Source organism: Cynocephalus volans, chromosome 8, assembly GCF_027409185.1.
Source record: "Cynocephalus volans isolate mCynVol1 chromosome 8, mCynVol1.pri, whole genome shotgun sequence".
NCBI lineage: Eukaryota > Metazoa > Chordata > Mammalia > Dermoptera > Cynocephalidae > Cynocephalus > Cynocephalus volans.
In genome coordinates this window covers 112,879,147-112,890,391 of record NC_084467.1, presented here as the reverse complement: position 1 = coordinate 112,890,391, position 11,245 = coordinate 112,879,147, and the positions used below count along the sequence as shown (strand labels likewise).

The 11,245-nt window shown below is 52.5% G+C and overlaps 1 protein-coding gene across 1 annotated transcript; it reads right to left on the bottom strand.

The window, feature by feature from the left end:
• Positions 1 to 853: 853 nt before the first annotated feature.
• Positions 854 to 10,061, bottom strand: HCN3 (hyperpolarization activated cyclic nucleotide gated potassium channel 3). Its single transcript, XM_063106604.1, has 8 exons — positions 9,790 to 10,061; positions 5,944 to 6,373; positions 4,817 to 4,978; positions 4,211 to 4,429; positions 3,654 to 3,800; positions 3,011 to 3,251; positions 1,975 to 2,139; positions 854 to 1,554 (listed from the first exon to the last, which is right to left on the bottom strand). Exons 1-8 carry the CDS (start codon positions 10,059 to 10,061, stop codon positions 854 to 856), a joined length of 2,337 nt encoding a protein of 778 aa, XP_062962674.1.
• Positions 10,062 to 11,245: the final 1,184 nt, after the last annotated feature.

The following is an 11,245-nucleotide window of genomic DNA, read 5'->3' as shown; positions in this document are numbered from 1 at the left end:
GAATAAATAAATAAAATTAATAAATGATTGAATAAATAAGATAATGGAAAGAAAAAAGTCATAAGAATTAAGCCCCCCCCCAAACCCAAAGAATTAAGCCACTTGCCTCCCACCTGGAGGGATCTAGGTTGGCACACTAAGAAGATGCCAACCATGCCTTAGCTTTAACAGGGGACACCACTGGGGCAGAGGCACAGGGAAGAGGTGGCTCCCAGTTTACAAAAAGACAGTTCTACCACAGAGACAGAGACTGCAGGGAACTTGGCAGATGTGTGTTCCCATTCAGAGGGTATAGACAGGTGGCAGTGAGAGGGCAAAGGCAGATGCTCACACTCAGGACCCAAGACATTTGGTGGTAGCAATGGAGGCTCAGGTAATTGGCAGTGCCCAGCTATGCTAGGGGGACAGGAAGACAACCACAGGAGGCAGAACTTCAGGGTCATTGGCAGGAAAACAGATATCTACTTACTTGGCAGTGATGGTGGTGGCAAGTACTTGTGCTTAGTAAGGGTGGGGTCATGGGCCTGGGCCTGCACATGGCAGGACTATGGTCAGGTAGATACCCTCATCAGAGGGCTCAGAGTCACTTCTACTTGGCAGTGGAGGCATACAGTGCCTGGCACAGTGCCTTGAACATCGTAGGCACTCAGTACATATGATGAATAGGTGAATGGATTAGGATGTCAGACAGGCTGCAGGGTGCTTCAGCAAGGACAGAGAGATCATCTTCATGGCAGGAAGGGGAGACATTCCCATAGGGCAGTCAAGACCCCTTGGCCTTCCCCAAGAAACGTCTACCTTCAGGCACACACTACTGCGTGCCAAGAGCTAAGGCCAGGTATACCCAAAGTTTTCACATGTTGGCAGAGAGCTGGGGGCCCCTGGAGGTGGCTGGCTCAGGCACTGGTGGCCTGGGGAGCTGGGCTGTCCCTGGAGACTTGGCCAGGAGCCCTGAGGGGGGCAGGCGCTCACTTCCTGAGCCTTTACGCCCAGGAGAGCCATCGCCTGTTGCCCGCTGAGGCAGCGAGGGTTGGGAGGCTGAGAGTAGGCGGCCCTGAGGTCCTAGCCGCCGTCCACCTCCTCCTGGGGGGGGCCCCAGCAGGGAGACCTGGGAGCGCCCTGCCCGGGATAGGCTGGCGTGGAGGGTTCGGGCAGGTGGGGCAGGCAGGCGGGAAGTGGATGCCCATGGCCCCCGGGCCAGCAGAAGGCCTGCTCGGACAGGCACCAGTGGGGAGGCTGGGGAACCCACTGAGCATCGAGCAGAGCGAGCAAGGAGGGTGGCTGGAGAGTCAGGGGAGAGGGGCAGAGGGCCCCGCTGGTGAGTCAGGGCAATAGCCACGTTGGAGGTCACAGCAGCTGCCTGCAGGGGCGCATGCACCAATGGTTCCCACAGCACTGGCTTTCCACTGAGCCGAGCTCCCGTGCCTGGGGCCAGGCCCTGAACACCCCGAGCCATGTCCCTGTCGTGTTGCACCAAGTGCTGTTCCATGATGCCACCACTGCTGCCTGGACTTGGCTCAGAACGCTTCCGCTGCAGTATGGAATTCTTCTTGCCTAGAAGTTGGGAGGAGGAGTTAAGGTTGGGGAAGGAATCCAAGATGGAGGTTAGATATCAAAGAGTGTGAGGGTAACGGGTGGAATCGAAGGTAGGGGATGGGAGTCAGGAGTATGGAGATGGGGCAAGGGGGATGGAGATTGAAAGACAGGGGTTGGAGGAGGAGGGTTTGTATCAGAGACAGTGAGGATCAGGGACTGGTACTCAGGGGGAGGAGGACTCAGTGCATGGGACTTGGGGTGATATCTCCAGAGGTAGGACATGCTGAGGGATAAGGACAGTGAGCCACCTGTTGGGAGCATTTGCTGGGACAGATGGGTTAGGGTATGACACTGAAGCACTAGAGCCTGGGCTCCTTGCTGTTGAGAGGGGTGAGGGCACTGCCTAGACCCAGAACAGACAGGATGGATGGGCCTCACCAATGCGGCGCAGCCGATCCATGGCCACAGTCTCGAAGGCCCGGCGCATCATGGGGAACTCCTCAAGCACGGCATTGAAATGGTCCACGCTGAGTGAGTAGAGGCGGCAGTAGGTGTCAGCACGCACACTGGCTGTGCGCCGGCCCCGAGTCAGCAGGCAAATCTCTGCAGAAGTTGAGAGGATGCTTCAGAACCCATCTCCAGAACTCCCTCTCACTGGGCCTGCAGCAGCTGACCCAGCTTTCTGACTCCTACCTAGACCTGGGAGATACTAATGATTACCCCCTATGCCACCCCAGGGTCCCTCGATGCTCCAAGCATTTTTTCTCTCCAGACCTGCACAATTACTAGATTACTGCTCCCTGTCCTTCTCACTCTCTCCAAATTAAAACAGGCAGGTCTTGCTAGCCCCCAGACTCCCAGTTATTCCACTCCTCTTTAACCTCCACCACCATCCCCACTGCTCTATCCCAAGGGAAGACGTGGGGCATCTCACTCCCCTCCCAGCCCCTTGAAGGAACATCAAGGGCAGCCCCAAAGGAGAAATGCAGTGCCAAAGGGCAAAGTGCAGCATGTTGGGGATGCTGGGGGTGATGGGGGGTTTGAAGACTGAGAGATTATATGCACCTCAAGTCACTTTGGGCAGAAGCTGGCAGAATTGCCCACACTGCAACAGGCTGGGTCCCTGAGTCATACTGCCAGGGCAGATCCACAAAGCTCAAGCCCCTGGGCCAGCTCAGCTTCATTCCTATCTTTCCATCAACTCATAGGATCCCTGGATTTCACCATTTAAGGATTCTAAAAGGCCCTATGGCCCAGTAGTTTGCAACCTGGCTGTGCAATGGAATTTTCTGAGAAGCTTTTTAAAAGTGCAGGGCCGTAGGCCCCAGGCCCAGAGATTCTCACTGAGTCAGACTGGGGAGCGGCTGGAACTCTGTGATTCTGCAACATAGCCAGATGAGGACCCTGATCCAGGGGAGCAGTTGCCCTGTCTTCTGCTCATGACCCACCCCCACTATCCCTGAGGCCTGCTGACCCCCAAAGTAGGATCCATCAGTGAGGCGGGTGTCCCGGGCGCCACGTGCCAGCACACTGAGCAGCCCGTGCTGGATGAAGTACATCTTCCTGCCCACGGAGCCCTCACGCACCACGAGGTCACCCGGTTGGAAGACCTCAAAGCGCAGCTTGGTGAGCACCGCAGTGACGAAGCTGGGGTCAGCATGGGCGAACAGCGGCATGTGGGCCACCAGGCCTCGGCAGGTGAAGTTAATGATCTCCTGGGCAGGGGAGGGGCCTGTCAGGCAGGCTCTGCCTCCTCCCCCAGGATGCCCCTACTGAGCTCAACTGTCTCTAGAAACCCTACCCCTGAGGTCATGATCTGCCAAATGATCTGGATTCTTCAGTAGGCCTGGGACCATCCCTAAGCTCCTACCTTCAGAGCACTCCCATGAGCCCTTGCGGGACCATTCCCCCCAAAACAGAGATCCCTACAGGCCCTCCTCTTCACCCCCATAAGACTTTCAAAACCCTATCCCCTGAAAGCCCTCCAAATACCTGGCCTCCCATGGGGCCTCACTCTCTATGAGAGCACCTGTGGACCAATATCCCCCATCCCCAGACAGCACTCCCGGAAGCCCAGGTCCTTGAGGAGCCCACCTCAGGGCCCAGCATAGCCCCACCTCCCGAAGCGGCTCGCTCAGCTCGCCTAAGATGCTTTCCTCATCGAACATCTTGCCTTGGTAGCGGTGCTCATAGTACTCATGGATGCGCTGTCGTGTGTCAGCTGGTAGCTTGTGGAAGGACATGTACTGCTCCACCTGCTTATACTGGAGGGTCAACCCATGGCCAGTGGGAAAGAAGACACAGAGAGATGAGCGGCTGGAACAATGGAGGTGTGTGTGGAAGGTCACAAACACAGGTCAAACCCAGATGGGTGAAACATGGAGCCAGATGTGGATACACAGGATCATGGAGGACATAAGGAAAACAGTAGATACAGGGAAGACACATAGCATAGTCACAGGAAAACCAGACATGGGCAGGGGGAAGGTCCAAGGACAGGGGCGTAGGTCCAAACAAGGAAAAGGTATACACAGGGACATGAGACAAATGGACATGGGGCAGGAAAGGACACAGAGACCCAACAGGGGTATACATCAAAATGGGCCTCAAGTCAAGCTACCCAGTCTCCATCTCCCCTCCACGTCCACACTTGCCCTCTCCTGCCCCTGCTGACCTTCTCCTGATACTGACGCCGGGAAGAGTCCAGGGACTGGATGAGGGCGGTGGCATGGCCGATGAACATGGCGTAGCAGGTGGCACCCACGATCATGCTGAGCATGGTGAGCCAGACGTCGGGCATGCCCACAGGTGCCTGCTGCCCATAGCCAATGCACAGCATGTGGCTCATGGCCTTGAACAGGGCGTGAGAGTACTGGCGGCCCCACGAGTGGTTCTGGGGGGAAGAGTGTGTGGCAGAGCTGGGTATGGGCCCCTCAGAGCCTCATTCTCCACCTGCTCTTTTTTTCTCTCTCAGTCCTGCGTGCCCCCTTCTACTTCAGACCTTCCTCCTAGGAGACATTTAAGTTTGGTTCTGGGGGCCCTGACGCTAAAGGGGCCTCTTTGCAGCTTGGGGGCCTAAGTTTCTGCCTAGGTTTCCTTCCTTGGCTGCTCCCTCCAACACACAAACAGTTCTTCTGGGTCTCTTTCCCCTGTCCTCCCTCTTCCCCACCTCCTCATTCCTATCTACTCTCTTGATCATTTCCCTCTTCCCGCTCCCTGTGGCCATCCCTGCTATTCAGACACAAGGCCCACGAGAGGCACATCTGTGGGGACTTCTCACCACCATGTGATTGATGGAGACCCAGCAGTCGGGAGGGAAGTCCTGCAGCATGGGGACCAGGAACTGCAGACAGCCATCCCAGTGACATAGAAGCAGCATCATCCCAATGAGGTTGAAGATGCGAACCACAGCGCTGGCCAGGTCATAGGTCATGTGAAAAATCTGAGGAGTCCGAGGAGGGGCTGCTGTGGACAGGAACCCCTTCCTGCTGGTCCTCCTCCATTCCCAGCCTTCCAAATTCTCTCTTTGAACTTCTCCCTAGCCCCAGCCCCCATGAATTAAAAAGTGTGGCTATTATTCACTTGTATAGAGTTTTATAACACACATGTACAGCTAATGAAAAGTAGGTTGTGTTATTACTCTCATCTTATAAATAGGAAAACTGAGGCCAATTGTGTGCTCAGAATCACATAGTAAGTGTCACAGGAGAGACTCAAATAGATCTACTGCACAAGCTGCTCAGGTGTAGCCTGGAAAAGAGGAGAGAGGGCATTTAACAATGTAATGTCCCCAGGGCATGTGTATAAGGATTAATGCCAGCAGCTGTCTTCCTCAATAATAATAATAATAATAATAATAATAATAATAATAGTAGTAGTAGTAGTAGTAGTAATAGCTAATCTACTGAGAACATACTATGAGAACCTAGTAGTAATAGCTAATCTACTGAGAACCTTTCTAAATATTTTACGTATAATAACTCCTTTAATCCTTACAACCTTATCATAGGTAAGTATATTTAACATTCTCATTTTATAGAAGAGAAAACGAGTCTCGTATACTAAATAATAAAACTGGAGTCTGGCCACAGACAATGAGATTGCACAGCCAACAGCTGGAACCACTAAACTCTGCTGCTTGAAGTTGAAGCTCCAGCCTCTTCCATGCCCCATCTTCCAACCAGCATCCAACTAACCCTGAAGTGCTTGTCTAGCAGTTGTTCTTCACCCTCCTGCACCACCATCCCCACCCCAGGTCCCATCCCCCTGAACCCTTATTCTATCCCTGCTTCTCCCCCACCACGGAAGCGCCAACCATCTGCCCCACCCTATAAAGTCACCAGGAGCCCCACCCATAGTGCCATCCCAGAGGAGACTGTGAGCCCCCTGCACACCTCCCCGCCCCACCTCCTCCCACTGGTGTATGTAGCGGATGAGGCGGGAGAGGCGGAGCAGCCGCAGCAGACTGAGGATCTTGGTGAAGCGAACAATGCGCAGGGCCCGTGCAGTTTTGTAAACCTCAGCGTCCAGCCTTGGCTCCAGCTCCACCACCAGAAAGATGTAGTCCACCGGGATAGAGGAGATGAGGTCAACCAGGAACCAGGTGCGCAGGTAGCGCATGCGGATGGCACGAGGCGCCAGCAGGATCTCAGCGCCCTCCTCCACCACAATGCCCGTGCGGAAGTTGAGCACCAGATCCAGCAGGAAGAAAGTGTCAGAGAGGACGTTGAAGACGATCCAGGGCGGAGAGTTCTCCTCCTTGAAGAAGGTGATGCCCACAGGCAGTACAATGAGGTTCCCCACCATCAGCAGCAGCATGATCAGATCCCAGTAAAACCTGAAGTGGGAGTGGGATGGGGAATAAGACCACTATGATATTTCACCAGCCACCAGACTAACAGAAGACAATGTGACACGGCCAAGAATGGGCAAGGATACAGAATAACAAAATGACCATTTACAGCCAGTGGGAGTGTAAATTGGGACCACCATTTGGGAAAAGAGTTCAACACTATCTAGTAAAGTTTTTTTTGTTTTTTTTTTAAAGATGACTGGTAAGGGGATCTCAACCCTTGGCTTGGTGTTGTCAGCACCACGCTCAGCCAGTGAGCAAACCAGCCATCCCTATATAGGATCCGAACCCGTGGCCTTGGTGTTATCAGCACCGCACTCTACCGAGTGAGCCACGGGCAGGCCTAGTAAAGTTAAACATATGGATTCCCTGCAACCCAGCAATTCCATTCCTAGATATATATACATCCAAGGGAAATATATGCTCCAGGAGTTATATACAGGAATGTTTATAGCAGCATTAAATTTGGGAACAACACAAATGTCCATCAGTAAAAAAATGTAGATAAATAAGAGAAGTAGGTAAATACACTGTGATATATTCATTGCCTGGAATACTATACAGCTGTGAAATCATCCAACTACAGCTATATTCAGCAGTATGGATGAATCTCACAAATTTAATGTTGAGCAAAAGAAGCAAGAGACATAAGGATATATATTGGATGATTCCACTTATACAAAGTTTAAAAACAAGCAAAACTAAACAATAGTATTGTTTTGGGATTCATACAAAAATGGTGAAACTATTTAAAAAGTAAGAAAATGAATACCACAAAAGCTAGGATAGTAGGTTTGGGAAAGAAATGTGAGAACTCTAGGGGGGGCTTTTATGGTGTTAGCAATGTGGCATCTCTCTCTTTTTTTTTTTCCCAATTCAAAATATTTTAACATTTACTTGTACATATTTGTGGGGTACAGAATGTTGTTTCAATGCATGCATATACTGCACAATGATTCACTTAGGGTAGAGAGCATAGTTTTGTACCCATCAGTCCACCACTTTTCCTCACCACCCCCACCTCTGGTAACCATTATTCTACTCTCTACTTCTAAGGTTGCATCTTTTGACCTAGATAGTTGTTACATGAAAGTTTGCTTTATAATTACTCTTTCACATATATGTATATTATATATAATATTAATTTATAAATGTTATATATAAAAACATATTATATATAATATATACCTCCCTACTATGTATGGTCTATGTGACCATTATTAAATAATTTAGAAGCTAGGGCCGAGCCCATGGCGCACTCGGGAGAGTGTGGCGCTGGGAGCGCGGCGACACTCCCGCCGCGGGTTCGGATCCTATATAGGACTGGCCGGTGCACTCACTGGCTGAGTGCCGGTCACGAAAAAGACAAAAATAAATAAATAAATAAATAAATAATTTAGAAGCTAAAAGAAAAGATAAAGTACCCTGTGCTAATTTCACAGGGCTGTTGAAAACATTTCCACTGAGACAATAGATGTGACAGTGCTGTATAGGCACTAGTTGGTGTTATGACTCACCCACCCTTTATCCCCAGATTTCTGAGAAGGTTGCTGTTTCTCCCATCTCCAGCTCCCTGCCCATTCCTAGTCTAGGATCTCACACCTTCCCCAGCCTTCTGCACCCCATTCCTTCTCCTCAACATAGTTGGACCCATGGACCTGTTTCTCTGACAGGATCTGCTCATCCATGTTCCAGGGTGAGGGTGGTCTATCCTGCCTCCCATCTGAACTGAGCTTTCCAGGAATGCCCCTTCCCCTCCATAGCACCTCAGACAAGGCTGCACAAACAGAGAAGCTCCACAGGAAATCCTGAGGCAGTGAGGCTTGAAATCTGCACTCCTTTTCTCCTCTAACTTCCCTACGCCCACCGGGACTCAGACTGAGCCCAGGCAAGGACATGGGCAGAGAAGAGCTACACTGCTGTAGCAGAAGCTGTGGAAAGAAGAGGTTGGGAGGGAGCTGGATGAAGACCCGATTCAAAGATAATCACTGGATAATCTGAGGGACTCAACTACCTATGGTGGTTTTAATTCTGGGACACACCAAATCTCACCATCAAGCCTGGACCAACCCCCTTCTGACTCTGCAAAACCAAACCTTTCAGACTCTGAAAGGAGCTTGGTGGTCCCCAAGTCCAGGCCTCCAGGAAGCCCTTCAGACTGTGTGCTTTCAATCAACAGCAAACCCTCGACCCCTCTTCGTCTCTCTCCTGGAATGCCAAGGAGAAATCTTGTACTGTGAGATACTGGCAGAGGGGAGGGAAAGAAGGTTGGCCTATCCTTAAGAGCATCTTCACAGCCTGACTCACAGGCGGTCACAAGCCCAGCCAGTGATGCAGTAGAAAGGACAGAGAAGAAGCACAATCATAAGGGGCACACATGGCTTCTGGGGATACCGCTGAGGGTGAACTGGGGAAAGGGAGGGAGACCCACAGGAGATTAGAAAAGGAGTGCTGGTATGGTGGGAATGAGGCAGTGAAGAAGAGAGGAGTGGAAGGAACAATGGGAGGAAGAGGAACATTTAGGGAGTGTAGCAGATATGTCTGTGACTTCAAGATAATGTCTGGGTCTCCAACTGTGTTTCAGGCTCCAGATTCACACCTCATCCTTTCTGCTTCTTTCATTCCCAGGTTAGGTGCTTTGCACACAACCCTGCCTCATCTAAAAGCTGTCCTTAATTTCCTCCAAGGACAGGGCTGCTCTCCTCCCCTAGCGACCTTGATGTAGAGGTACAGCGTGATGGGGACTGTGAAAGGGCCCCACACCCACCCTCCGTCCTTTCTCTCTGGGTGTCACCTGGGTGGTGGTCGTGCCCCTGCTTTGCGGCCTTGATCGCTCTGAGTACTGGCCCTGTCCTGCCGCATCCCACGTTCAGCACCAGGGACAGCGACGAGGGCTGAGGTCTGGCCCGCTCACCACCCCTCAAGCGTCCCCATTTTTCCTGGTAGCCTGTCTTGCTGAACTAGGCAGGTGCTGGGGGTGGGAGATGAGGGAGCTTGTCTTCTCCCTCAGGCTGACCCCGAGCCTTGGGATATGACATAATTTCCCTGATCTCCAGCAAGCAGGACTGGAGGAAGCAGGGGACACAAACTCCGGTAGTCCCTGTCATCCAAATGGTGTCCCAGGTCTCTGAAAAGGGAAATCCAGGTCTCTGGAGATCCTCTAATGTCTGCTTGCCCCCTACCAGAACCCCAAGTCTGACAAGTCACGGAGGATCTAAGGCCAACGATACCCCGCCAAGGAATTCCCAGGCTATGGTGGGGAAGGTGATTCTCCCGCCCCACCCGGGGACCCCTGTGCCGGAAACGAGGTGATCGTGGAGGGTGGGGCGGGCCGGCTCCTGTGTCTCGGCCTGCCCGGGTGGGATCGGTGTCCCCTACCCTCCCTGCCCGGCCCCCAATACCGGAAGTCGCTGTAAGGGTGGATGATCCAGGCCCCCGCTGACTTCACCCGCTCCTGCTCGATTTCCACTGCTTTGTGGCTGCCGAACACCCGAAGGGAGAACTTGTTGACCGTCGGCTGGAGCAGCGTCCCGAGCTGTCTTCTTTTAGCCTCGAACCCGGGGATCTGACCTGAGGCCACGGTCGCAGGCGCCGGAGCCGCGGGAGGCGCCGCCTCCAGTCCAGGGGTCGCCCCTTCTCCGGCTCCCGCCGCCGGCCGCCGCTCGGTCTCCATGACGCCCGCCCGCTTACACGCTTGCCTTCCTAGACCTCGCCGCAGCCATCGGGAACCCCCTACCCTTCCGGAGTAGGAGGCAGCGGAGCCCGGCGGGCTCGGAGCCGATGCGTTGTAGGCTCAGAACTGCCGGCGCGCGGGGTGGAGGGGGTGTGTGCGACAGACTAGCGGGCAGGCTGCGGGGGGGTTGTGCTGCGCCCTCTGGCGAGGGCCGCGCGAAGACTCGACCAGGCGGGCGGGGCCAAAGGAAGCCAGTATCCCGGAGGGACACTGAGGCGGGTGTGGCTTAGCAAACGGAGAAGGTCCTCCAGTGTAGAAGAAGGCGGGGAAGCGCAGCCAGAGCAAAGGGGAGGGCTTGGCCTAGAGTCGATGGGCTTTTGTCCACTGAGAACCAGGGAGGTGGAGCCGCCTGCAAGTGGCGGGAAAACCAGACGCGGGTTGCAGCTCCGTAGGACAAGGCAGGGCGAGTGATTGGGGGCCAATGGAAGAAGGGGAAAATGGCTTTTGAGATACTTTTCTCCCACCCTCACCCATGAGCTTCTGTCCTCCTGATTCTGTCTTCTCTCAGAACTCTCCTAGGTATATTCCTTTCTTCAGATCTCCTCCTAGGGGCTCCCCATAAATACTTCATTTCCTAATGCATTCTGCTAACCTGCACCAACTGCGACTCTGCCTGTCACTGAATGGACGCTGAGGATACAAAGATAAGTTATTAAAAAGTACTAGCTATAAAGTCACTGCTCATCTGTGCCCGAGGACAGACTACCGAACAGGTAAATTACAATGCTATATGATGCTACGTGCCATAAATTCCTAAATATCTCAAACTCTTCCCTTTATCTCCATTTCTTATTGCCACTGCCTTAATTCAAGCCATCAGCATTTTTTCACCTAAATTATTTCAGAAGCATCTGAAAGAGCCTTCAACCTTTCCCAGCCCAATTCTTTTTCCACACTCTGCCAGAGTTACCTTCCTAAAATCCAAAGGTAGCTATATGACTTGCTTAAAACTTCAAACTTCTTTCAAACTTCCCTGTCTTCTGTAGGTATGTACATTTAAGCTCCTGAGCATGACATGCAAGGCCCTGCAAAATCTAGACCTAGTTTCAACAATCTAACAGTCCCTCTCTTGAAAGCCAGGATCCCTATCTTGCTGAAATGCTTTGTTCTGTCTTATCTCCAGG

Excerpts from the sequence above, each read along its gene's own strand:
- HCN3 (XM_063106604.1), bottom strand. The coding sequence starts at position 10,061 with ATGGAGACCGAGCGGCGGCCGGCGGCGGGAGCCGGAGAAGGGGCGACC. Across the intron at positions 3,252-3,653 it reads TGAGCGAGCCGCTTCGGGAG|GAGATCATTAACTTCACCTG; the intron begins GTGGGGCTATGC and ends TCCCCTGCCCAG. Across the intron at positions 1,555-1,974 it reads GGATCGGCTGCGCCGCATTG|GCAAGAAGAATTCCATACTG; the intron begins GTGAGGCCCATC and ends CCCAACTTCTAG.